Source organism: Pelodiscus sinensis, chromosome 3 (assembly GCF_049634645.1).
Source record: "Pelodiscus sinensis isolate JC-2024 chromosome 3, ASM4963464v1, whole genome shotgun sequence".
Taxonomy (NCBI): domain Eukaryota; kingdom Metazoa; phylum Chordata; order Testudines; family Trionychidae; genus Pelodiscus; species Pelodiscus sinensis.
The window spans coordinates 188,256,736-188,283,246 of NC_134713.1; the positions used below are offsets into that span (position 1 = coordinate 188,256,736).

Sequence of the window (26,511 nt, forward strand, 5' to 3'; positions counted from 1 at the left end):
TCCATGACTGGATTTGCAAGAGTTTACAAAAACTGTTTGTATAAAAATCAAGGGGTCAGATCCTGAAATGAGGGGCAGTCCCTTTGTTTAGGGACATATGATCACCTGCCCTGAACAACTCTTGGTCTTATCCCAATACTCATCCAATAAACTGAATCCCCAGGAGACAAGATTTCACATTTGGTATGTATGAATGACTGAGTGACGGGGACGCAAGTAAGCTAAATTTAGCTAACAGTGTAGTTTTCAACAAACTAATTTAATACAGGTTGGACCTCCCTGGTCCAGCACCCTCGGGACTTGACCTGATGAGGGATTATGCTGGACATAGGAAGGTCATATCTGACCCCCCTGCTACTGCCCTCCCCCCACATCCCTGGACTGGCCACCAGCCTCCCCACTGGCTCCCCTTGCTGCCCCAGCCCTGCTGCCATGCACCAGGCTCCCGGTCCCACAGCCCTGTTGCTGGGCGCCAGACTACAGCCCCACCAGGCAGCCCCCTCATCTTCCCAGCTAAGCCAGGCAACCCAGCCTCCAGTGTGCTGGGCTCCCAGCCTTGCAAAGCAACTCTACTGAGGTGTTCTGGGCTCGCAGTCACACCTGGCAGCCCAGCTGATACAGGCTACGCTACAGCCCTGCCAGGCAACCTCACTGGGGTGTGTGGGGCTCTCGGCCCCGCCGGGCAGCTCGACTGCCACGCATCAGGTTACAGCCCCACAGGCAGCCCAGCCGAGTTACGTCTGGTAGCCCCGCTGCGGGGAGCCCAGCCAGCAGCCCTTCACTGGGACTTTCTGGTCCTGGAACACCGGTGGGCCTGCGGGACCACAGATGTTGCCAGCTACGAGCGTCCCAGATTACAGAGATTCAACCTGTAGTTTATTGTTCCTTTTCACACACTGTAATTTTCCTTTTCTGGACAGAGGATGCCAAGTACTAACTGTTTAACTGTGGTTTTATTGATAGATTCGCTTTTCATGGCGATCTGCACGTTAAACATTCACCTAGAACTATAGTCTCTCTTCTGGCCATCCCATTCCATCTACAGATGATAAAAAAGCCCACTGCATGAGTTATAACTACAATTTAATAAATACTTTACAAAAATAATGCAAGTTTTTTTTAAATCATTGATAACAGCTCCTTATCCCCTGCTCTCCTCCTCCCCCCTGCCCTCCCCGAACAAAAAAACCCCCTCTTTAAAGAATAGCTTTTTCTGTATAATACTGTGCAGTCAGGACATGCTGGAAGGAGAAAGAATTAAAAAGGCGGCTTCTTATATCCTAGTGAATATGTTCAAAACACTATATTCTGGTTTTAATTTTTTTTAAATGCACTCCTGTCTGCTAGTACATGTAGCAATTAGGAGAACTGGAATTTCTTAGGTTTTGGTCAACATCCCATTTCTTTTAACTACATTCTTCAGCTTCAGCAAATTTTGGCCTTTTAGGTCCGGATTCTGCAAAGACTTACTACCCTGATGTTTTATTTGCACACACTGTGTGGCAGATTCTCTAGTGGTGTGACTTGTCGGGACTCTGTTCTCTTCCACAGAGCTGTGACAATTCGTGCCAGCTGTACGCTGAAGTCACTGACTTCTTCTCACAGTATGGGAAGTTAAGCACATTCATAAGTTATTGCAGGATCAAGGCCTTTTGGTGGAGTCTTTTGATGGAGCCCACAGGAGCATGGAAACCCTAAAATATATGCACAAGCTAACACTAGGGATGTTAAGAAGCAGGTATTTCACTTTTATCGACTACATGATTAGTCGATACGGGAAGGCGCTCAGTCCCGGCTCGTGCTGGGTCTGAGAGCGACCCCTGCTGTGGCTCCTCAGTTTAAATGTAGTAATAGCAGGGAGGGCAGGAAGCCCGACTTATACTACCTTTAAACTGCAGGGCCTGACTGATAGAAGCAGCAGTGCTTGTGGGGAGGAGAGAGGGGACGGGCAGGGTGGGAGGGAGACTGGGCAGACAGCACAGAGGAGACTGTGCTGCAGGGAACTGGCTTTTAAGCCGGCTCCTGCTTCCCTTGACAGACTCAAGCAAGGGCAGGTGGGAATGTGACTAACTGATAAGCCTAGGCTTACATCCCTAGCTAACACCTGAGTGACTGGAAGGGTAATGGGTCCTTCAGCTGAGAAAGATTAATGTTGGCATTGGTGTATTGATCTCCAGCATGTCTACCTGCTTTCCCCTCCAATAGTTAATCTATTTCCCTCCCAAACCTTCCCCTCTTTTTTAGAGATATGATTAAATACTTTCAATAATATAGCTCCAGAGAAAGTGTTATTTTAACAGCTGTGTTTACATTAAATAAGTTACATATAAAAACTTAAGATAGTTTAGGCTCTTCTGCCCCGATACAAAAAAAACCAACCAACCAAACTGTCCATGTGGCAGAGCAGGTAAACATGGGCTTAGCGATAAGCATAGACTTAAGTCCCATTGACTATAATAATGTGGTTAAATGGCTTGCTGATTCAGGGCATCTGAGCCGGATTCCAAATTCACTTATTCTAGGTTTACCCTGCAGTTAGGGACCAAGTGTGCATCATTTAAAATCAACATGAGCTTGGGCATTGACTTACATGGGAGCAGGATCAGCGCTTTACACGATGTAAAATCTGAAGCAATCCCTTTATTCAGCATGAATTTGTTCACACTATTTTTCCACAGCTGGGTTTTTCCCCTTTCTTTTGAAATAAAATGAACTTTATTGCTAGATAATCTTCATCATAAAAGTTTTATGTACGTTTGTGTGCAGAGAAGCGTGAATGTGTGTGAGATATATGCATATATAAATTACACACACACAGAAAAATACACATGTATTATATACAAATATATACACTCCTACTAAAGATATTGATCAACCCCTTTTCATAAAGATAATGCAGCAAATTCAGGTTTGTGCCATCGATGAAAATAATCCTCATGGTCCTGTCTGAGAAGGGAAATCCCTTCAGTATTCCCTTGCTTCCTGAAACTGCTTGTAATAATCTTCATCTGAAGGGTTTTCTGTACATTTCTGACCATTGTTAGGGGGCCGTGCTTCATTGTATCGACTCCAGTCTCCTTTGCATATAATCCAAGGCAAAATGTCCACTTTGTAATGGAGCTCGGCAGAGAATTCCACACTGATCAGGTTTGGTGTGCCCGCTCCTTTTCCCCTAGTAATCAGTTGCATATTGTCATCATAGCAACAGTGCTGGGCTGCTAGAGTCGTGCTCTCCAAGGAAAGCATAGACCGGATGCAATAGCGTGCTGTCGGCTTGTAGATCTCCAGTTTTTCCTTTGGACCACTTGCATCTTTCCAGCGAAAGTTTTTCCGCTTAATCCGATCATAGATCTCGGCAGTACTATAAGCGACTTCTGTTGGGTAGGAGCAAGGGCAGCTAGGAAGATCAGTAACGACTTTGTGCATGTATTTCTTCAGGAACTCGCTTTTGCAGCTCATCCATCTCTCACAGCTATCCATATCTGTGTGGGGAGGGGAGATGAAAAAGCCTGAAGGTATATTATGCAGCATGCAAATTAATGACATAGCTACAGGGATAACAAAGGGAAGATCGCCAATGAGAGAAATGTAACTGCTTAGCAGAAAGTTCTATAGAACCAACAAAAGGCTATGAAGTATGCCTGCTTATAGTGTGGTGACTTCTCTGGTTATAGGACAAGCCAGAAAACAAGTATGTGAATGACACATATTACAGGAAAAGGCCATCTTACTGTGAATGACATGGCCACATGTATCCTTGACGTTTATGCAACTTTCATCTTTTTAGGCTTTCAAAGTGGCTCACAAGTATTAATTGAGCCTGACAGCATCCCAACAGACATTATCCCCCAGTTTTGCAAGGGAGTGAATTTGAAGCATGGAAAGGTTAAATGTCTTGCCCTAGGTTAAATAGTGAACAGAATTGTGACTAGAATCCAGCAACCCTAGCCTGTTAGCTTCAAAACCCCAAATCACACGGCCTTCCTGTAACACTCTTTGGGGGTCTGAAACCATAAATGAGACTCAACTAGTTTGTAGTAACAGTAAAGATTCCAAACTAAGCACAGCGTGTGTTTATGAAAAATACGTGGGTTAGGGTTTCATTTATTTTTTTCTCTGCCTCTCCAAAAGGATCCTTTGGGCAGCTGCAGTTTGAACATGGAGAATGGTCTACCATGGCCAGGAAGCAATTCCATGAAGTACCATCAGACAATGTTTGTAAATTACCATGTTCTAAATAACACACGACCTGTGAATAGTCGTGTGGGGTAGATGGGTGACCGGGGCAGGAGCACATTTATAGTTGATATTAAGGGGATTATGTTGAAGGGGACTGGAGAGAATCGGTTTCTCATTTTGGTTATTTGGGGGCCCAAATCACATCAAACTATGGGTCTTCTATATTACTTATGTTATCAGCACACAATGGATCTCATCTTACTATATATTTTAGAAATTTTGTGCAGCTATCCGTCCGTCCATGATTCTGCTCAAGAACTTCTCCTATACTCTAAGAGCTAGTTATGCTGCTATCTATCATCAGAACTTAAAGGAAGGCAAGAGTTTGGTTGTGCCAGGACAATGGGATATGCCTGGAATCTGATTGTTTTCCATAAAATGGGAAGGGGCAATTATGCTCCTGAATGACCACAGGGGGGCAGCAGGTGTGCAGGACAGTTATACTGCAGAATGACCACAGAGGGGCAGAGCAGTTCCCCAGGGAGCAGCTGATGGCTGAAAGCATGGCCCCTGACATTCTGGTCATCTCTGGGGAACAGCTATTGGCCAGCCAGAGCAGCTCCCACCACACCCTGGAAGAAGGTGGTGGATGGGCTGCGTGGCTTCCCCTGTGGACTGCTCCTCTCCCCCACACTCTGGGCACAACTCAGGTCAGCCCCGCCAAGAAGCTGATGGCCCTCACTGCCCCTGTGTGACCCTTGCTGCCCCTGGGCTAGCCCTGGGGAGAAGCCGATGGCAACCCCCACTCTTAGCCCTGAGCCTCCCACACTTCCCAACCACCTGCTCTGACTCCTGAATACCACCCCCTGCTCTGAGCCCCTTCTCACTCCCAACCTACCTTGAATCCCCCAAAGCCGGTGCCCTGACTCCTGCACCCCCCCACACCCTCACCCCCCTGCCCTGAAAGACTTGAGCAATGCCAGGTAAGTATTCTAGTCATATAAATAAGGTGAGCAAAGCTGGGGCCTAAAGCTACACTGCAAACACATTAGCTCAATTTCATGTTCAGTTTTAAAAGTCACATGCCTAGCTGTCAACGATGCTGTTGTTTGCCTTAGAAGTGTACACTTGCATGCCAGATAATGCTGTTGATCCAAATTCTCTAGTATTCTACCTCTCACTAAGCGACTAATCCCTGATGCTTCCATGATACGGTATAAACCCTCACCGTACACAGGGCTAATTATGTGCACTGCTGCACATGAGTGGGAAAAAGTTACCTTCAGCAATCAGCACATGTCCTGAGGCTTCATTTGTATGACCTACCTTGCCATCCCTAGCTACAAACGCTATTATTGCTCATAAGATTATCCAGCTCACATCAGTGGCAGCTGTCACTCTTATAAAAAGATGACGAATGAAGTATGGCGATAGCGCCTGCTAACTGAGGATATCAAAGTGCTTGCAAATTGTTTTATACCTGGGGAAACTGAGGCACAGGGAGTGACCTGGTGAATTGCTGATAGTTATTCAAAAAGAATCATGTGATAGAGCATGGGGCAGAACCAAGGTATTCTGAGGTCCAACAGTAATTTTTACTATGGATGTTAAATATTGATTAATTAACTAATCAAATAGTCGATGGGATTTCCATCGACTATTCAACTAGTAAATAAGGACTAGCATGCGTTCCGCCTTTGAAATATGCTTTTTAAAGATTGAAATGTTGTGTGGAGCCCAGGGCCAGCAGGGAGTCCTCTACTGAGTCTGGGCTCCGTGCCGGCACTTCCGCTTTGAAATGTACAAAAACCCCAGCGGAAGAAGTGCCATATGGAGCCTGGGGCCAGCAGGAGACTGAGTCCCCCGCTGACCCTGGGCTCCATGTGGCGTTTCAATCTTTGAAATGTACAAGAGCTCCCATGGAGGCTCTTGTACATTTCAAAGAGGAATCATTGCCACAGCACCCCCGCCACGTCCCACGGAGCTGAAGCTAGGGGGAACCGTCTTTTAAGCCGGCTCCCCCCAGCACCGCTTCCTCTTCCCACCCCTTGCTACCTCTTTGTGATAGAGGCAGGGGGGGGAGGAGGAGGGGGAAGCGACTAGTTGACTAATGTGTTGACTATTCAATAAGATTTTGCTTATCGGATAGTCGACTAGTCGCTTACATCCCTAATTTAGATGATGACGCATTTTGATAATAGAGGCTTATACACTCAAATGATGTTCTGTTGGTGAGTGTTTTGTCTCTTGCATTAAGAGATCCTAGAGTGTCAGCTGCTTACCAAGTTCGAACAGCTTGGTGGCATTGAACTCTTCGCTTCCTGCAAGTAAGCTCACCTCCGTGGCAGCCGTCCGGAAGGTGTCTTCAATCCCTAAAGACAAACAACCACAGAAAATGTGTTTTCCTAAGAGAAAAATCACAATGGAAACCAAAAGTTCTGATTGCATTGCCTCTGCTGAATTTAGTGCTAGAGGAAAATATTAACTGTATAATGATGAGAAACAGGCTGAGTTTGTGGATTCCCTATAGAGGACTGATATAGTGCTGGGCAGTCCTTTAAATAGTCAGGCAAAGAATACCAAACTTCAGTGCCTAGCTAGTTAGGGCACCTAAAACTATATTTAGGCATGTGACTAACCGGCCTGATTTTTCAAAGCTGCCCGGTAACCCTCCGGAATTCCAATAGAAGCTGCAGGTGTACAGTGCCAATGAAAGGCAATCCATTTGGTTAGGTATCCAAGTTCACATACCCAGGTATCTTATTCCTAGCATGTGTTAGGGATGGCTGACGACATCCGAAGTTGTTGGGAAATGTCTTAGTGAAAGCTGTAAAGCACAATATGGAATATGAAACCTGTTGGAGACCGTGCTCCAGCTGGGCTGAAGTGCTACAGCATGCTGATCTGGCACCTTTTTTTTTCTGGAGCGGGACCAGTTTCTGTTGGTCCTAGTTCAGGGGGCTCCTTTCTCTTCCCAGCTGCAGTGTGTCTTCTGAGCCAGCCGAGGCTGATGGGGGTGGGGGCATTCGGCAGTAGGTCAGCTGGAGGGAGCTTAGGACACTACAGCCAGGACTGGACAGAGGAGTGTGGGATCAGAGGTACCAGGAGCCCGAGGTGAAGCTGAGCAGTGGGATAATGGAGGGAGGAACTGGCACAGGGAGGGGAAGGCATGGACAAGATAGGGTCCATGGAGAATCACTCCCTGTGCACCCCGCTCCCTCTTATCTTTCTCCTAGCTCTCCCTGGCACCTCTCAGCACCCCCAAAACCCCTTCTAGGGTGCCTCAGAGCCCTGCATTCCAGCACTGCTGTGTTAGACTCCAGCCCTGACTGGAGACAGCTTCTTCTCCACCTTTGAAACTGATGGAGGCTTGTGACTATGTTCAAGTTTACTTGTTGGTAGGATACCAAAAGTTTTCCAGTGAGTGAATACAACAGCACCTGCCCAACAAGCTGAAAAATGTGTGTGCGCTTCACTTTTCAGTTACTATGTCTTCCGCTGCTAGGGGAGGGAAAGGGGTTGGGAGGAAAGAGGCAAATATAAAGACAAAGGTCCAAAAAAACTAAAACCTTGGTCTGCCTGGCAAGCTCCTGTTAAGCATTTATCACCAGCATAGAGAACCATTGTACAGGTTGAACCTCTCCAGTCTGGCAACATAAGTGGTCCGGCTTGATTTTAGTTAGCAGGATGTCCACTTATCATGGGTTTGGCCACGTTTCCTGCAGTCCACTAAAGTTTGTTTACAGCCACCAGTCCTGGCGCTCAGTGTTCTGTGCTGTTCTTTAACTCTAATTTACCCCTAAATATCTTCTAAGAGCCCAGTAAGCAGTGGAAGTGTTGGTAATGCTGCTAGACAACATTGACCTCTCATGGTCCAGCAAATTCTCTGGTTTGGCACCAGTCAGGTCCCGAGGACTGGACTAGAGGGGTTCAATCTGCTCTTAAAAATTTTAAATAGCAGCAATGTGGCTATTTTTTTATTATAAAATTAAAAAAACCAAAACAAATGCATGGTAGGTGCAATGAGTGCACATTTCTTTGGGCAAATCTTCAGTACTGTGACATGCAGAACGTTCAGGTAGGTAAGGATTAGCTGCAGCAACAAAAGAAGTTTGCCTTTAGATCGAAACTGTCCATAGCAAATTTAACCCCATATAGGAAATAACACTGGATATAGATAAAAAAATAGAACTACCATCCAACGGAAAAGCCAGACATGCTATGTTAAAATACCATGTCTCCCTCTTACATTTTAAGGTAGTTCTATTTTTTTTTTATGATGCCACATATGAAATAATGTGTTATAAATGATCTTCAGAAGTGGAGCTCATAGAATTGTGACTCAGCCCAGGCCCAAATGTGATGCATAGTATAGTGAAATCCGCCCCCCCAAACCAGAATAATCAGTGCCACAGGATATGACTTGGACAACAAAAGGTAGTTTAGAAGTATGCAGAGGATCACACAATTATATAAATTGGAAGAGCATCTGTTACATTGCCTAAGCTTAAAAAAATGTCAATTCTCTTACTTCAGGGTGTGAACTGATTGTACTATCCTCTGGTACAATGACCCTTCTAATAAGAATTTTGGGTGTCTCTTTTAAAGCAATCACTTGTTAATCAAACCTGGGCAGTTTGGCCTATCACAAGTCCTCGACTCAGTGGCTGTGCAGGCATATCCACAGGACCTGGTCCGCTTCTGATTGCCATTCCCACAGGTTACGCTACAAATGGACCATGGACTCCAGTCTCCTTCTCCGTCAATATAATCTATACAGGAACAAAGATGAGGAAGGAAATGAAAAACAAAAACCCTACTACTAAAAACTACTGTATAGACGGTGTTTTTTATTAAGTAGGCATAGCAAGAATGGAATCCAGATGTCTCTACCTGAAATCTGGGCTGAATGCCAAGCTTAAAGCCTGCTGTTTAAATGGTTTTCACACTTGACTATCCACAGGGACGCGTATGCAACATTATTTGAAAAAATATTTCCTTTCTCTTTTGACCTTTTGGCAGCCGAGAATCTTCAGCTGTAAAGCTGGGTCATGAACTAGCAGAACATCTATTCAAACTTTATTTTTCCATTGGTAGAAATATACTTTCTGATCACAAACTGATCAGAGACATAATACACACATTTACTTTACCTCCCCGCTTCCCCCCAAATATATCAATTGCACAAAACGATATTTAAACAGAATGCAGGTTGGATTCTGTCTGGGTAGTTGATGGTGTGTGGATATATTTCAGCTTTATTCTTTAATCTGCTCGCACATCGAAGTCAGAGAGCTTTGTTATAGAGTAAGTTACCGATGTAGCAAATTATACGCACTTTTCAAATTCACATCAAACATTTTATAGCACTGACTAAATCACTACGGATACATCTACACAGCAACATTATTTTGAAATAACTAGCGTTATCTTAGTCTGTGTCTACATAGCAGACAGTTATTTCGAAATAATGTCAAAATACTGTCAAACTGAAGGACTTCTTACTCCAACTCCTGTAACCCTCACTGTACGACGAGTAACGGAAGTTGGAGAAAGAGTGCTCTATTTCGAAATAAGTGCTGTGGAGATGCTCCCAATTTCAAAATAAGCTATTTTTATAGAATCATAGAATACTAGGACTGGAAGGGACCTCGAGAGGTCATCAAGTCCAGTCTCCTGCCCTCATGGCAGGACCCAGGACTGTCTAGACTATCCCTGATAGACATTTACCTAACCTATTCTTAAATATCTCCAGAGATAGAGATTCCACAACCTTCCTAGGTAATTTATTCCAGTGTTTAACCACCCTGACAATTATGAATTTTTCCTAATGTCCAACCTAAACCTCCCTTGCTGCAGTTTAAGCCCAGGAATAACAAGTTTTCTCCCCTCCTCCTTGTGACACCCTTTTAGATACCTGAAAACTGCTATCATGTTCCCCCTCAATCTTCTCTTTTCCAAAATAAACAAGCCCATTTCTTTCAGTCTTCCTTCACAGGTCATGTTCTCTAGACCTTTAATCATTCTTGTTGCTCTTCTCTGGACCTTCTGCAATTTCTCCACATCTTTCTTGAAATGCGGTGCCCAGAACTGGACACAATACTCCAACTGAGGCCTAACCAGCGCAGAGTAGAGCGGAAGAATGACTTCTCGTATCTTGCTCACAACACATCTATGCAATTGACGTAGTTCAATTTGCGTAGTTTATTTCGACTTAAGCCCTGTTGTGTAGATGCACCCTAACTGTTGTCACTGAGGGTCGGATCTTTGGGTAAGGAACCAGCATTTAGTTCTATAATGACTGAGGCTTATAGGCACCGCTATAGTGCAAATAATAAGAACATGACTGAGCCCAAATTGAGTGAAATATTCCACTAACTGGTCTGGAAAGTCCAGTTCTGCTTAGTCCCCTTTCACTAAGATCAAACATGCTACTTCAGTGTTACACCTTTGCTAGAAGACCAACCAAGTTCCTGTTTCTCACTGTGGAATGCACTGGGCTAGTGCATGGTTTTCTGTTGGGGTCAGAAGTGTCTATTTTATAATAAGGTTTATTGTATTACCAGTGTGGACAGAAAACGTGGGAAATAAACCCACTTAAAGATGGGCATTTTAGCCAAAATTATTTGCACTGGGAATAGAAATCTTTTAACATTGATGCCCTTAGGTGTGGCAGAGCACTGTATATCTTTTCATAGTACTAAAATTCATCCACAAATACAAGTGCAAGAAGGACTTTAGTATTGAATACTGAGGGTGTATCTAGACTACTCAGATGTGCAGATGAATTTACTCAGCAAAGGGAAATGAAGCAGCGACTTAAATAATCACCGCTTCATTTACATAAAAATGGCTGCCACGCTGTGCCGATCAGCTGATTGTCAGTACAGCACGGCAGTCTAGACTGGGATCTGCAGACCCCAGAACCCTTTGTCGGCAGATCCTTTATGCCTCGTGAAATGAGGCTTACATTTCCCTTTGCCGAGTAAACTCATTTACATGGCTCTGTCAACGGAGCCATGTAGTCTAGACACACCCTGAGAGACAGAATTTTAGTGTACCTCTTCAAATATACAATTCAGCAAGAAAGTTCTCTAAATTAAGGCTGTAGTGTCAAACCTATCCCAAACAAGGGAAACTAAGGCTGAAACAGTCAGCTACAGCCACTGTGGGCGTAGCTAATATAATATGAAAGACATGGAATAAAAACACCACTTTGAAAACATGCTCCAAGTAAAGCCGTAAGTATATATTGATTTACAGCTTCATCTTTCGAGGCTTTGTGCTACTTGCAACTCCTATAGTATGTATGCTAAATGACCTCCCAGAAGTCATCCCAAAACATGCAGCTGCAGACCAATGCGATGGTAAGTAAATAATTCCGCCTTTTTATTTTCTGTTTTCAGCAACTGTTTCATACAATTGTTTTCCACATGATTCATCTGGACCAGAATTACACACACACACACAATATCCCTGCTATTCACGCCACTCCCTATATGTGAATCAACATAACTTGCCTTTCTTAAATCTCAACCAAACATGACCACATTGTAGTTCTCACTCATCTATCCTCCAATTATATTTTAGCTTCACTGCACATGCTTCTAAATTTATACTTATCCTTAACCTAAGAATAAACAAAATCTTATTTGTTTTGCTTAAAAAAGTACACTTATGCCTAAAAATAAACTCTTGGAGGATAGCTAGTATAATTTTCATGATTATAGACTTACAAGTGGAATGTGGCTACTACAGTCTACTTTGTACATCTGCACAGGTTTGTGTTTAAAAGCTGATGAACAAAAGCCACATGTTGGAAAAAACTCTATTTTGCTTGGCCTACTTGCAGCAGTGCCTCATCATTCTCATTTCCCCCAAACCAGTTTTACAATCCCAAGGTGCCTCTAAAGACCTGGAATGCGCACTCACCATACTCTGGCTGCTCCTTAGATTCAAAAGTCCGGTGGCTGGGTGCATGCCTATCCCACCCACCAAGAGGGTTTAGGAAGTTGCTGTCTTCGGTGGTGCTGTCATGCTTGTAGTCCTGGTCACCGCTACTCATGCGAGTCCAAGTGGATGACCTTTGCCACCAGTTCCTCCAGTCAGGGGATGGGACTGGCCAGCTAGGCTTGCTGCTCTCTTTGGGCAGCTCTTTCTCTGGTTCAGTATCAGGGCCATCAACTACTTCTATGGTAACCTAGAGAATTCAAGTTACACCAGGTCAGTGAGCATGAGAAATCCAATGCTAGATCATTGTCCACACAGAGTCTCTATGCATCAGCGGGGAATCTTCTAAACAGCAGAGACAAGGGACTAATGTTATCCTGCAGACGCGACTTGTAATCCTTTAAGGCTAGCGATGCAGATTTACTGTAAGCCCAGAGATATGTAGAAATTTGGTGATTCCTTGTGCCACCTTTGCCAAGTCAAATCTTGGAGCAAAGGCAAACATATATATATATTTTTAAAGAAATCCTAACAAAATCAGAACCAAACCTGCATCTTAAACCTTTATGCTGAAGCTTTCTGTCTTCACGGGGAAAACTGCTTAAAAGTTTATGAAGAGAGAGAAAAAAACAACCCCTCTTACTTTAATGTCATTGGGCCTGAATATGAAGCAAATGTGAAAAGCACTTGACCAGAATGGTAGTCTTAGTTCTGGACTTGGCATTGGTGCAAACAGCTATAGCAAGCACAGGTCAATGCAGAATCAGCTGCATTCTCTTTGCTTGTTGAGTACCTATTCAAGTGTGTCGGCTTGGTGGCTGGCCAATAAGAGGATTTGCACCTTAGATTATCCTGTAGTACAGTAATACTTTGGGCTGACACTAGTGTGTGGAACCACAGGGGAGGTGGTCACAGATACATTCTGGCTGTGTCTACACTGGCAAGTTATTCCGGAAAATCAGCCACTTTTCCGGAAAAACTTGCCAGCTGTATACACTGGCCGCTTGAATTTCCGGAAAAGCACTGACGATCTAATGTAAAATCATCAGTGCTTTTCCGGAAAAACTATGCTGCTCCCGTTCGGGCAAAAGTCTTTTTCTGGAAAACTGTTCCGGAAAAGGGCCAGTGTAGACAGCACAGTAGTGTTTTCCGCAAAAAAGCCCTGATTGCGAAAATGATGATCGGGGCTTTTTATGCGGAAAAGCGCGTCTACATTGGCCACGGACGCTTTTCCTCAAAAAGTACTTTTCCGGAAAAGCGTCCTGCCAATCTAGACGTGCTTTTCCGAAAATGCTTTTAACGGAAAACTTTTCCGTTAAAAGCATTTCCGGAAAATCTTGCCAGTGTAGACGTAGCCTATATTCTTTTTTTTTTAACCCTGAAATATCTTTTATATCCAGGGTTCCCATGGGAATTTTAATAATAAATGACCGAGTCAACAGTCTTTCAACAAAATATAATAATATACAATTTATATCACTGCTCATTAGAGAGGCTTTAAGCATTTGTTGCCAATTGTCACAACCACCCTCTGAAGTAGATTTGATTATACTTACTTTACAAAGGAGTAAGAGGAGGTACATTCAAATCTAAAGTAGGACAGGCCACTATCAATCATGAATAGAACAGTCTGAATTCAAGGTTCCCGACTCAAATCTCTAGACCATACACACATTCATGAATACTAATAAATACACACTCCTTTGCTGCTTTTGAAAGCATAAAAAGAAATGAATTAATTATGAATCTCCTAAGTAAATGTTGTGTGTGCACATACATGTGTATTTAGGGAGACTAGCAATCCAGAATCTAGAGGCCCCGTGTCATGGAAATACAATGTGACCATAGACAAATAAATTATGGGCCGAGTCACTGGTATGCCCTCACTGTTTTGTGCTGCTCCAATAAATGCAATGCAGCTAGAAATAAGGATGTTAAGCAGGTAATTCATTAGTGTAGTCAACACATTTTTTATCAACTACACAATTAACTGATAAGGGAAGGTAGTGAAAACGCTCAGTCTTGGCTTGCACTGGGTCCCAGAATCAACCCTGCTGTGGCTCTGCATTAGTAGGGGACTAGGGAGCAAGCGTGCAAGGACGCTGGCTCAGTCTCGGCTCGTACTGGGTCCTAGCATAATACATCCCTTACCCCACAACGGCTCTGCAAAATTAGGGGACAACCAGCATCCTCTCACGCCAGCTCCCCACTTCTCTAAAAATGAAGAGCCGCAGCAGGAGTGTGTGTGTGTGTGTGGTGGTGGTGTTGATAGCGTTAACCGATAGGTTAATCATTTGGTCGACTACACTCTTACATCCCTAGCTGGAAACCCAGTTCAATTTGCTATGTAAACTAGACTTTTTGGTGCGCTAAAGCAGCCAGAGTGTAGAGGTGGTTCTGTCATAAAATGTGCATAGGTCTGTAAATGTATACATTTGATACAGTTACACCTATATGTTACAGTGCATTTACATACTGCTTCCTTTCTGACTACAATCAGAACAATTGAGATGAAAGACTAGGAAGGCCTTAGGCAGTTCTATTGGGCTTGTGTAGAAAGAAGCAATTCAGGTATGCAACTGTTGTAACAAAAGAAGTCTCTGGGGAGAAGATAAACAAAACTTTACTGAAACAGCAAGGAGTCCGGTGCCACTTTAAAGACTAAAATTTATTAGAGCAACAAGGCCCACACTCTCATCTCTGTATCACTTCCCTTCCCTTCCCTTTTCTTTTCTTTTCTTTTCTTTTCTTTTCTTTTCTTTTCTTTTCTTTTCTTTTCTTTTCTTTTCTTTTCTTTTCTTTTCTTTTCTTTTCTGCATCTGAGAGAGGCTATGTCTACACCACTACATTATTTTGGAATAACTAACGTTATTTTGAAATAAAAAAGAGCATGTCTACACAACAAGCCATTACGTCAAAATAATGTTGAGCTGGAGGACTTCTTACTCCAACTCCTGTAACTCTCATTTCATGAGGAATTGGGGAAGTCAAAGGAAGAGTTATTTCAACTTAGCTACGCAATTGACATAGCTGAAGTTGCGTATTTTAATTTGACTTTTGCCCTGCAGTGTAGATGTGCCCAAAGTGAGTTGTATCTCACAAAAGCTTATGCCTTAATACCTTAATAAATTTGTTAATCTTTAAAATGCCACCAGACTCCTTGTTGTTTTTGCTGAAACAGACTAACACGGCTACCTCTCTGAAAAACATACTGAACAGTTTTGTCTTACATTCATTTTAATGGTGGAATCAAAATGATTCCTCCATCAGAATACACTGCAATTTTTACAAACCCAGAATTAAAATAGATTTCATATGCTTGAAACTGTGTCAATTCATGGGCTGTATGGATCCAAACAAAACAGTGTTGTGAAGCCAGTAAGTGGCAATAAACTAAGTGCTTTGTATCAGTGTAAAGACAATTAGCTATGCTTGGAAAGTCCTATCATTGGCTGAATGTCAACAAGATTTTTTTTTAAAAAAAGCAAAAACTAAACAAGAAAACAAGAGACTTTTGAAAGGGAGTATTTCACGATCATTGTCTTTCCTTGCTATTTTTAAATTGTAATAACATTTATTATGATGAATTCTCTGGGTATTTCAAGCAGATGTAATCCAAAATCCTAAAAGAATTTCATTTGAAAACATTACTCTGAATAATTGTTAACACAGTATAAAAGGTCTTCGAATGGTCAGTTACCTTTGCTATAGTTTAATGTGTTTATCAGACAGTTTAATTTCAGGATACTTTTAAGACAACAAGGATTGCACATATCAAAGTAAGCAGCATTAATTTCTTCTTAAAGTTGGGGTAAAATAAAAAAAAAACCCACATCTTCCAGTTATTAAATAATTCCATTATTCTTTCTGATGAGCATAAGAAAATGGATTTAGTCACCCACTATTCTGCTATTTTCCCAAGCATATCACTCTAATGCAAACTGTAAGGTGTTTAGACCCATCTGAAACAAAAGGATTATTCATAATGTGTATACTATTTACTTTCACAGAGATTTCACTTCTCCCAACTCTAGAGAGTCCATCTATTTCCAACATGGCCGTCACCGCAGAATTTAGCTGTCAGACGGTGTAAATTCACATTAATGTTTTTAAAAGTTTTTGTCTTATGTAACTTGACAAAGTATCAGGTTCCTATAAAATAACCTACCTGCCAAATCAGGATTTCCCCCTTGCCAGCTGCTTCATGTATCATTTACTATCGGCCTTGTGTCTATATTGCAATGGGGGCAGCAGAGCAGTAGAATGGACACAATAGCACAGCTCCCTTTATGGTACACAGCAGTGGGCAACTTTGACTTAAAATTCAGAGGGGAGGGAAATCTAACATTCACATGAACACTGTGGCATCACGTTCCAAGTTCAGCACCCCTCAGCGCTAAGGAGCATTTAATGGGTGGTAGCAGGAGTTGGAAGAAAGGAAAAAATAGAAAATAAATAGGCGGTCACTTCCCCTTCATGACTTCACTCCTGTTGCTAATGGGAAGGAAGGAAGTGATTCTATTTTACACTGAGTAACCCTGCCGCACTGGCAGGGTTTGCATGTGTTAGGGAGCTGGCATGTGTCAAATCAATGGAGACCAACAAAAGGGCTTTTCTGTGAGGAAGAAGAAATCTGTGCTCCCAAAGGAAATATGGCACTGAATTTAAAACACACCTCATATTTTAGAGGGCCTCCAATGAATTAATTTATTCAAGTGCAATGGTGCATTTGGCTGAAGCTCTGAGACCAAGCTAAAAAGCAGCTACAATACACTAATGGCAACAGCTGCTCTGTTAAACCATCTAACCAACGTTAAAGAACTGTACAAAGGCAGCTTGAAATGATGAAGAGGTTGAAAAATGGGCCAAATTTAAACAGGGCTCGCAGGTCACAGCAAAGCCAGCAAGAGAGTTTCCCCTGTATTACTTGCAAAGGACTTTAAGTATTGGACAACTCTTACAAAGATCTTCTAACTAGACCTGACAGTTTTTGTGGCTCTAATTGTTTGTAGCATAATGGATCCAATAACTTTATATTCAATAATGATTTTGTAGTTGGAGTAGTAAACTTGAGGCAGAGGTAGTGTAACCGCCACCATTTCTTAACAATGCAATTATATGCCATATAACGCCACCTCCCCAGGAATACAAAAAAGGGGGGAGGGGAGAGCACACTTATGGCACAAGACAGCAATGATTTCTTTACTGCAAACTCCAAAGACAAAGCCTATAAAAGAGGATTCGCAGGAATATCATTTTAAACTGTTTTCACAGCCTAGAGTTGCCAACCTTCTCAGTTTGGCTAGGAGTCGCCTGGAATTGGGCTCTATCCCCTGGAGGTTACTGAAGCAAACTGGGGAGATTTTAAACCACTAAAAGTCTGGTGGCATAGCAGGGATAATACAGGCTCCCTGCCTGCTCTAGACCTGTATGGTTCCCAGAAGCAGCTGGTATGACTCTGAGGTCCCTGGATGTGGGGGAAACAGGGTGTGTCTGTGTGTTTTCCCCCACCCTGAATGCTGATTCTGCAGCGCCCATTGCCTGGAAACTGCTGCTAATGGGAGCTGCAGGGGTGGCACTTGCAGGCAGAGGCAGAGTGAAGAGCTGCTTGCTTCCCTCCAGCCCAGGAGCTGGACACACTGGCCACTTCTGGGAGCGGCACAGAGCTAGCAGGGACCTGCCTTAGCCCCATTGTGCTGCCAATCATGAGTGCTGCCCAGCCAGAGCCCACACCTCTCAGCCCCTGCCCCAGTCCTGAGCCCCCTCCTGCTCCCAAACTCCCTCCCTGAGCCCACACCCCCCTTACACTCCAACGCTCTATGCCAGACTCAGCTCAGAGCCCCCTCCCACCTCTCAACCCCAGACCAGAGCCTGCACCCCAACCTCTTGCACCATCCCGAGAAAATGAATGCGTTTGGTGTAAAGTAAACGAAAGAAGGCAGATGGAGTGAGTGGGGGTGGGGCCTTGGTGAAGGGGCAATGAAGGGACATGGTCTCAGGGAAGGGGTGGGACAGCAGTATTTGGGTTTCAGTGATTAGACAGATGGCAACCCTATCGCAGGCTGTCAGGATGATAAAGTAAACTTCTACAATTTATAGGGGAAATGTCTTCAGTTTCAAATGTATTTATTATTAATCTCTGTATATGTCCCAGAAAACCAAGCAGGACCAAGATTTTCTGAAAGAGGACCCCAAAGCCGGGGGCTCCTAAATATATACCTGAAAGAAGGAGCCTAAAATTCTGGTCACATTTAGGTGCCTATATTGAATTAGGCGCTAAATTCATTTAGGAGCCTAAAGTTAGTCTCCTGCTTCTGAAAATGTTGGTCCTGCTGACCAGTGTTTTCTTGAAGAGAAGGCTAAGTGTCTTGAGCTCAAGTTCCTTTGTCCGTGCTTGTGTATCATTGCATGTGTTGTCCAGTTTTCAGACACCACATTATCCAGTGAAAAAGGAGCTCATAATGACACTTATTTATTTGTAAGAAGCGAGGAAAATGTTACCCCTCATTTATCCACTCTCTGGCTTTAAATATTCAATAATTTTCCTGCCAGTGAACGTATTTTCCCCTCCCCCATACACACTTTGTGGTTTATGCTGTTATTTGTTGTTATATATATATATATATATATATATATATGTACAGTGGCACACCATTTACGTCAGCCTGCAGCTTCTGGCCTTTGTACAGCTTCCCAAACTACCCTCCTCTGTAACTTCATAAATATACAACTGGAAGGCTTCTAGTAGCAGAAAGCACGCATCCATCAATATATATGCATTTACTATCTAGGCCTGTCAAGTACTGGGATGGCACTAGGTCCAGATCTGTAAAATTTTGGAACATGACAACTTGTCTATGAAGTAATGGAGCAACCAGCTTTGATACAATTTATTGTTTCCTGTGGTGGAGTGGCTGCTTCACACTGCCTGGGAAGTGGTTAACGCTTCCCAGGCTGCCCTACACTGCCTGGGAAGGAAGGAGGAAACCTATACAGCACTCTGGCCAATCAGGGAGACGCTTTTAAAGAGCCAACCAGAGGGTGGCTTGCTGAGGCAGATCTGTATAAAAGGAGCTGCTCAGTGGTGCGTGAGCAGTTAGACCCTGATGAGGGAAGGTGCAGAACCTGGTTCCTAGAGAAGCACCAGTGGGACAGCAGTGCTGGTCAGGCTCAGGGGGGATAGAGAGGGAGGCTCTAGCCTGATACCTACCAGGCTGCTGATCTTGCTATAAGGGCCAGGAGGGTGCAAAGTTTCACAGGGGAAGTGGCCCAGAGAACAAGAGGCAGTGGAAGGGCAATGAAGGATGGCAGGACAAGGATGCTGTCAGAGGGTCCCTGGGTTGGGACCCAGAGTAGTGGGCAGGCCTGAGTCACCCCCTTCCCTCTTGCACTATGTCTGGCCACCACTGACGTGTGGTCTGGAAGGACTATGGCTTGCCCTTCAAGTGAGGAGCTGAACCGAAGCTGCAGCTGGCCATGGTGGCAGGCGCTAGACCAAGGACTGCCAATATAACCCCTGAAGGGGGACGAGAGACCACTGTTGGAGGGCAGTGTCCTGAAGAGAATACCGTGGACTGAGAGTGACGCGGGTCTGGAGTGGGAGCGTGGAGCGAAGACGGGTGAGACACCGCTAGAAAGGGACACCCTGCTGAATAAAGAACTAATTCCCCGAGCAACCAGCAGGAGGTGCTGCAGCAGTGAGTCCTGTCCTGTGACATTTCCTACTAATGTCTGAGACTAAGTAAAGTACATCTTTATTTTTAGACTTGGATGCCTAAAAGACAGACACATACATTGGTAATTTTGTAGGTGGATGAGTATAGAGCACGAGGAATTTATTTAAAAAGAGAACTTGTTTTAATAGTGCATTATGTTTTTGTAAGCACAAGTTTTAGGCAGATTAATATTTCACTAAATTATTTTGGTTAAACATTACTTCTTATGAATGCAGATTTTACTTTAAGACACTAAATTACATCAAATTACTGTCTTTAAGATGCAAGTGACTTGGAATAGGGGATTCCAAAACCAAGAAGAAGATTTTGACTAAAAACACATATCAGATATTTGCAGGCAGAGGGACTTTCCCCTCAAGATGACTGCTGGTGAGAGAAACATTTAATTCTTTCTTTTGTTCTGTAGGTTAGAATCCAATCTACAGTCATTCCACTGTTGAGATTTACACTAATGTTAATAAATGAGACTCTGACCATAATTTCCAAGATATTCATTTCCTGTTAGTCACATGGCCAGTGGTTGGCCACAGAATAAGAGAGGGAAAACGCTGCCCAAACCCAAAGAATGTATAACAACCATATGAAAATAACATGATGCTGTAGATGCTTTTCTTTCGTAAGAAGACTATAATTTTATCTCTAGCTGCATGCAGGCAATGACATTCATGGAGGGGCTCAGCAGGGATTGGGATCTGTATACCAGGTTGGCAAAAAGTATCTAGGCTACTCAGAGCTGGTGACAGATTTCGCTGGGCCAGAGACAAGATAGGGGAGCTCAGCTCCGGGCCCTCAAGCAGAAGCGGCTGGGCTAGGAAGCTAGCCTCCCTCACCCAGCCCTCAGGACTTCCCAGATCATGCCATGCAGGGCTCTGGCGGTGATTTAAAGGGCTTGGGGCTCCAGCTGCTGCCATAGTATTGACGGCGGGAGCCTTTTTGAATCGCCAGGCCCCGAGGTAATTACCTCCTTGAGACTTTCTCTCCACATATGGGTCGGGATACCACACAGAGGGAGGATATAAGCAAGCGCAGCTGGCAGTGCCAAACAGACTGAAGCAAAACTTAACATGGGCTTGGCTGGGTATTTGCCTTGCATGTCATATATCCCAGTCTTAACATGGTGCATACCTGAATGTTGGGGTTTTGCCCATTGATGTCTGCTTTTGATAGGTCAGGGAAGTTTGGGAGATCCAGGAGGAAGGATCTGGGTCCATCTCTTTGTAACGACGTGTGTCCATTTTCCTGCCTGAATCGCTGTTTAGGGAATGGCCTGTGTGCTGCCTGGTGGTCAGGATATGGTCTTCTGTCTTTGGGGTTTAATGTGAAGCTGGGTTTGGGAACAGACTGGCCATCTGCACTCAGGGTGTTCTAGGGAGAAAGGAACACAACAAATGAACACCATCAACAACAGTCACTATAAAATCCAAGACATCCACAACCAGAAAGTAACCCATGCTTCCTGCTGCAGAGAAAGGTGAAAAACTACCAGGGTCTCTGCCAATGTAACCCCAAATACAGAGATCAGATAGATTCTGAGCATGTAGGCAAGACCTAGGAGTCAGACACTTTGGGTAGAGCGGGCCTGGAGTACAGCAAAATGTTTCTCATGTCCCATCAGTGGCTGGTCTAATCCTCCAGGCTCTTCCTTTTATGTCTTGAACATTTTCCCTTTTAAGGGAGCAAATTTTCATGTTTTCTTAATGGTGGAATGGAATTTCCCCAAGGTTTGGATTAAAAAGGTTTTGCTTTTGTTGAATGTGTTTGCAGTATATCTTACAGAAGGCTGCCTGTGTTGCCACTAGCCACCTTGCCACTGCCTTTGACCTAGCCAAAGTGATACATTTTGTATCAAAACACTTCCCACTGAACCCGTCCCCTCTCACGCCTGGTCCCAGGAGCTCAACCTCTGCCTCCCTGTCTGGGTTACCCGTTGTGCCTCTCCCTTTGAAATGTAGCAAGAGCCATGGGCGGCTCTTGCTACATTTCAAAGGCAGAGGCGCAGTGCGAATAGCAAGCGCTCCCTCCCCGCCTTATCGAGTAGTCAATGGATTGTCTCAGGATCTTTAACTTACAGTTCAGAGAGACAGAAAGTCTGGATGGGATAAATGTTACATTCACGTTTTAAAATAACTACAATTAAAATTAAATGGCAACATGTGTTTCTACTGTAGCATGTTTTTGGCAGTATTGCTGGTTAAGCACACGCTCCACCTACTCCCCTTGGCTCAATTTAAGCTTGCATATCTTTTCTTAAGATCTCAGCTAATAGCTTCAGTGCATTTGCATTTAAATAATTTTGGATACCCATATAAGAGCTCCAAATTACATTCTGAAAGATTTTATAATATAATCTACACACTTTCATTTTTTAAATTTGCGATTTTGTTCTAAACACAAATCTAGGATCAAGAGAAATTGGATCTGAAAATAAAAACGAAACAGGTTCCCTCCGAAAAGTAGACACAGTAGCATCGTATTCAGCTATTATGTTGTTTGGAAATATTGTTTGTTCCCAAATAAAGTTTAACCAAAATCTGGATTTAGGTCAATTAAAAAAAATCATCTTGAGGCTGTCTTTATTCATCAAAAAAAAAAAAAAAAAAAAAAATCAGGAATGAGTAAAACCCAAACCTTCATTTTTCTTCCCATTTATCTCTAAAAGAGAAAAGTTTGTCCAGAAGATAATGACCAAGCTTTTCATTTTAAGGGGAATAAAAGGATAAAAGTTCTGCTTTCTCCATCTATAATTTTCCTGTAGCAAGATGAAAATATACTCTTAATTGTTTAAAATACTAGAGGAAAAGTCAGTGACTGGTCTGTATAGCTATAATTCCTGCAAATGTGCATCAATTTCCTCCTAAATAAAGAGTTAACAGAGGACCGACCGAAAGGAGAGGAAGAAAAGTAAACTAGGTAACTCATTAAAACCAAAAGAGCCCAACATCCATCCATAAATTCTCACTCAAGCTTACCTACTGTTATCACACATTAGAGAGGCATTTAGTAAGAGTCATCTGAGGTAACAAGTTCTTCCCACATAGTGAGTCCTGTCAATCACAGTGCTAATTACACTATGCTAGTACAACCTGTCTATTTGGTCAGAAGGACTGAAGGAATTAGTAATAGGTATGCATGGCTTTATAAATCTGTATCACTAAATTAAATTCAGCAAGGTTCAGTATTGACCTAAGGTGTGGCACACAAGCACGCCGAAAAGACACTCAATTATATTTTCGCCTGACTTGAACTGGGGTTACAAAACTTAATACCCCTTAACATGAGCGGAGTTAGTGGCTACTGTTACGCTTCCTGCCATCCAGTAGTTCAGTGCCTGAGATAAGATAAAGGGGTGTTTTTAATTCACTCCATAGCAGGCAGGTGTCCCTATTATATAACCATCATCAGAGCTATTGCCAAGACTGAAAGGAAATGGAGACTGGATTCCCAGAGCAGCACAGAGACTATGCAGGTGAGGTGAAGGAAAACGCGTTGAAGAGTTAGCCAGCACTGTAATATTTCCTGTTACTGCGGGGTTCTGCCCTAGATATCGAAGGTGGAGGGTAGCTTGGTAGTTCTTTTGGTTTCCTCGTTGTTTTTGACATTCAAATAGCTACAGCTGACCAAAATTCTGGCTTCCAGCTGTGACTGTTAAGAAAGCTGCACCACTTACTACTAGACAATTAGTTGGTTACAGTAGCTCCTGTCTCTACAACCTCCAGATTCAGTTCCAGGTGGGAGTGAGTGCTCAGAGCGTTAAAAAAGGCTCCAGCTGGTCCAAAACTCAGCATTCCACCTCACAAGCAACACTGGCAAATGAAAGCACATCATGCTGGTTAGTATGTTGCACAAGGTCTGTTTTGAGTTGACTGTCCTACCAAGCATTTATAAATCTCAACTACCCACCCAGAGAAACAAAAAAGCAAATTGAAAGAGCCAGACGAATACCTAGAAACCATCTACTTCAAGACAGACCCAAGAAAACCAACAATAGAACACCACTTGTCATCACCTACAACCCCCAACTTAAACCTGTCCAACACATTATCAAGAAACTACAGCCTATATTGGAACAGGATACCATACTCAAAGAGGCTCTGGGAGACAGACCCATAGTCTCCTATAGACAACCACCTAACCTCAAGATGATTCTTACCAACCACCACAGGACATACCACACTAATACCAACCCTGGTACCTTCCCTTGCAACAAACCCCGTTGCCAGCTTTGTCCACATATTCATTCTGCTGATACCATTATTGGACCTAACCAAGTGAGTTATAAGATCAAGAACACATATTCCTGCGCATCCAGAAATATAATCTACGCTATCATGTGCCGAAAGTGTCCGTCTGCTATGTACATTGGACAAACATCTCAGACACTTCGCCAAAGGATTAATGCCCACAAAACAGATATTAGACAAGATCACAAAGAGAAAACAGTTTCTTGCCACTTTAACCAGAAAGGACACTCTCTAAATGACTTAGCCACCTGCATTCTGCTACAAAGACCTTTTACATCTGCACTTGAAAGGGAATCCTCTGAACTGTCATTCATGTTAAAATTCGACACTTACGGACAAGGACTTAACAAGTCTTTGAACTTTCTCACCCATTATCAAGACAGTTTCCCCAATTATCACCTGTAATACCATTAACTCACAAACATCCCACTCTCCCTACCTTTAATATCAGCAATTCACAGACACTTACCTTCCTTCCTCCCCCTTCCCACCCCCCCGCATCCTCCTTCTGTTCTGCAATGTGATTTGTCCTTTTCATATTTGTTCATTTTTTTAAATTGTATCCTTTGGTATATATGGTTGTGACTACTTTCTTCCACTATTTGATCTGAGGAAGTGGGTCTGGCCCACGAAAGCTCATCATCTAATAAACCATCTTGTTAGTCTTTAAAGTGCTACATTGTCCTGCATTTTGCTTCAACTACCCCAGACTAACACGGCTACATTTCTATCACTCCTCTTTTAGGGCCCTCTGTAGCACTAGACCAAGCTACCAAAAGGCACCTCAGGGTATATTTACATTGAGAGTGATATAGTGGCATAGCTGCAGCGCTGCAACTATTCTGCAGTTAAGGCGAACACTTGGAACAGTGACAGGAGTTTTTCTGTTGCTGTAGTAAATTTGTCTGTAAGAAGTAGTAGCAAGGTGCATGTAAGAACTGCAAACTAGTGTTATCTGCAGTAGGTCCAAATTTGACTTGACTACATCAACATCCCTATGAAATATAGCTAAGTCAACCTAAGTTTTAGCAGCAATCTCTCACAACGCCATTTCAGAGGAATGGCTAACCTGCCATTTTCAGTGTATTGGGTTTAGGAGCCTTCTCAGCACATGCCTAATTCCCTTACACTGGAGTCAGAATGACCCCAGCCCTCACCACCTCATTTACTTTGTCGTCCTGCAGCAGCAGCAACAGCACAGAAAAAGAAGCTGGAATGCGGAAGAGGAGAGATGTGTACTTGTGCATACACCTCCCCCTTCCACCTCTTAATTTTTAAACCTCCTCCTGAACATATGGGTCCGGTTCAAGTCCTCTTGCCTCCTACAGGTCTGCTGTGTGTTACCTCCCAAATTCTTGAATACTCAAATACCGAATATAGTAGGGATGTAAAAAAGTTTTTAAAAAGAAACTGTGTAACTGTTCAGAATTCTTAGCCATTACATAGTTACATGCATGGAGGGCTCTGCAGTACGAGGTTTATACTGCAGAACTTGCTGCACAGCCGGCTTTCCAGGAGCAGGGCTGACCACCAGAGCCAGTGCACTGCAGAAGTGGGCTTATACTATAAGCCAGATCTTGGTGTGCACCAGCTCTGGTTGTTAACCCTGCTCCTGGGGAGCCTGCTGCTGCCTCGCACTGCGAGCTCTGATACATGTGGGGCAGCAGCTGGCTCCCCAGGAGCAGGCTGGAAACGGGTGCATTCCCACCCTGGCACTTGCAGTGCCAGTGGGCCCAGCCAGGCTGGAAAAGCTCCCCTGCCCAAGTGAGGTAGGGGGGCTGCTCCAAGTTGGCCAGGCCACTGGTTAACCAGGAAATCTCACCCAGTTAGAGTGAGGTTAGCCAGTTACACCCCTAATCTTAAGCCAAACCACCAATTTGTGCCCTTTCGCTTGCTTAGGACATGTGAAGCCTGAAAGGGGTTTTTGTTTTATCTGTTTATTACTTTAAAAGTACCAAGAGAATGTCAAGTCAGACATGGACATAGTCATTTTGCTGGGCTACTTATTGGGGTCCCCAGGAGCATATACTGATTTTCCTGGGAGCTTTCCATGCCCCTTGCAATTCCTTCTTGCACGCTGTAGTAAATTGGGTGTTAGAAAAGATAACAGCGAGAAAGGCGAGCTACTAATTGTGATGGCATTACCCTACTACTTCTTCTCGCCTTCCAGGCAGACTTCCAGGGCACCCCTGAATTTCTAAGCACAAGCAGGGGAGAAAAACGCCCCTTACCAAGCAGGTGCCAAACCCACCTCTGTTATTCTGAAGGCCCCTTTCACTCGGTCAAGTGGCCCATCCCTCCTCCCCCCACCCCAGGCAGCTCCGCAAACGAGCAGGCCTCCCCTGCATTGGGCAACGGCGGGGGGTCACAACTGAGACAGACTCTAGCAGAGGGAGGCTGAGTAT

At 43.6% G+C, this 26,511-nt stretch overlaps 1 protein-coding gene across 1 annotated transcript in view; it reads right to left on the reverse strand.

Annotated features, from left to right (window-relative positions):
* Positions 1 to 2,679: 2,679 nt before the first annotated feature.
* Positions 2,680 to 26,511, reverse strand: part of ISM1 (isthmin 1) — a 64,468-nt gene continuing 40,636 nt past the window's right edge. The window contains exons 2-6 of the mRNA XM_075925653.1: positions 20,991 to 21,230; positions 12,112 to 12,379; positions 8,808 to 8,951; positions 6,462 to 6,551; positions 2,680 to 3,482 (exon numbers count right to left, since the gene is read on the reverse strand). Of these exons, the coding sequence (XP_075781768.1) occupies positions 2,965 to 3,482; positions 6,462 to 6,551; positions 8,808 to 8,951; positions 12,112 to 12,379; positions 20,991 to 21,230 (1,260 nt within the window). The 3' untranslated portion in view covers positions 2,680 to 2,964. The remainder of the gene's footprint in view (positions 3,483 to 6,461; positions 6,552 to 8,807; positions 8,952 to 12,111; positions 12,380 to 20,990; positions 21,231 to 26,511) is intronic.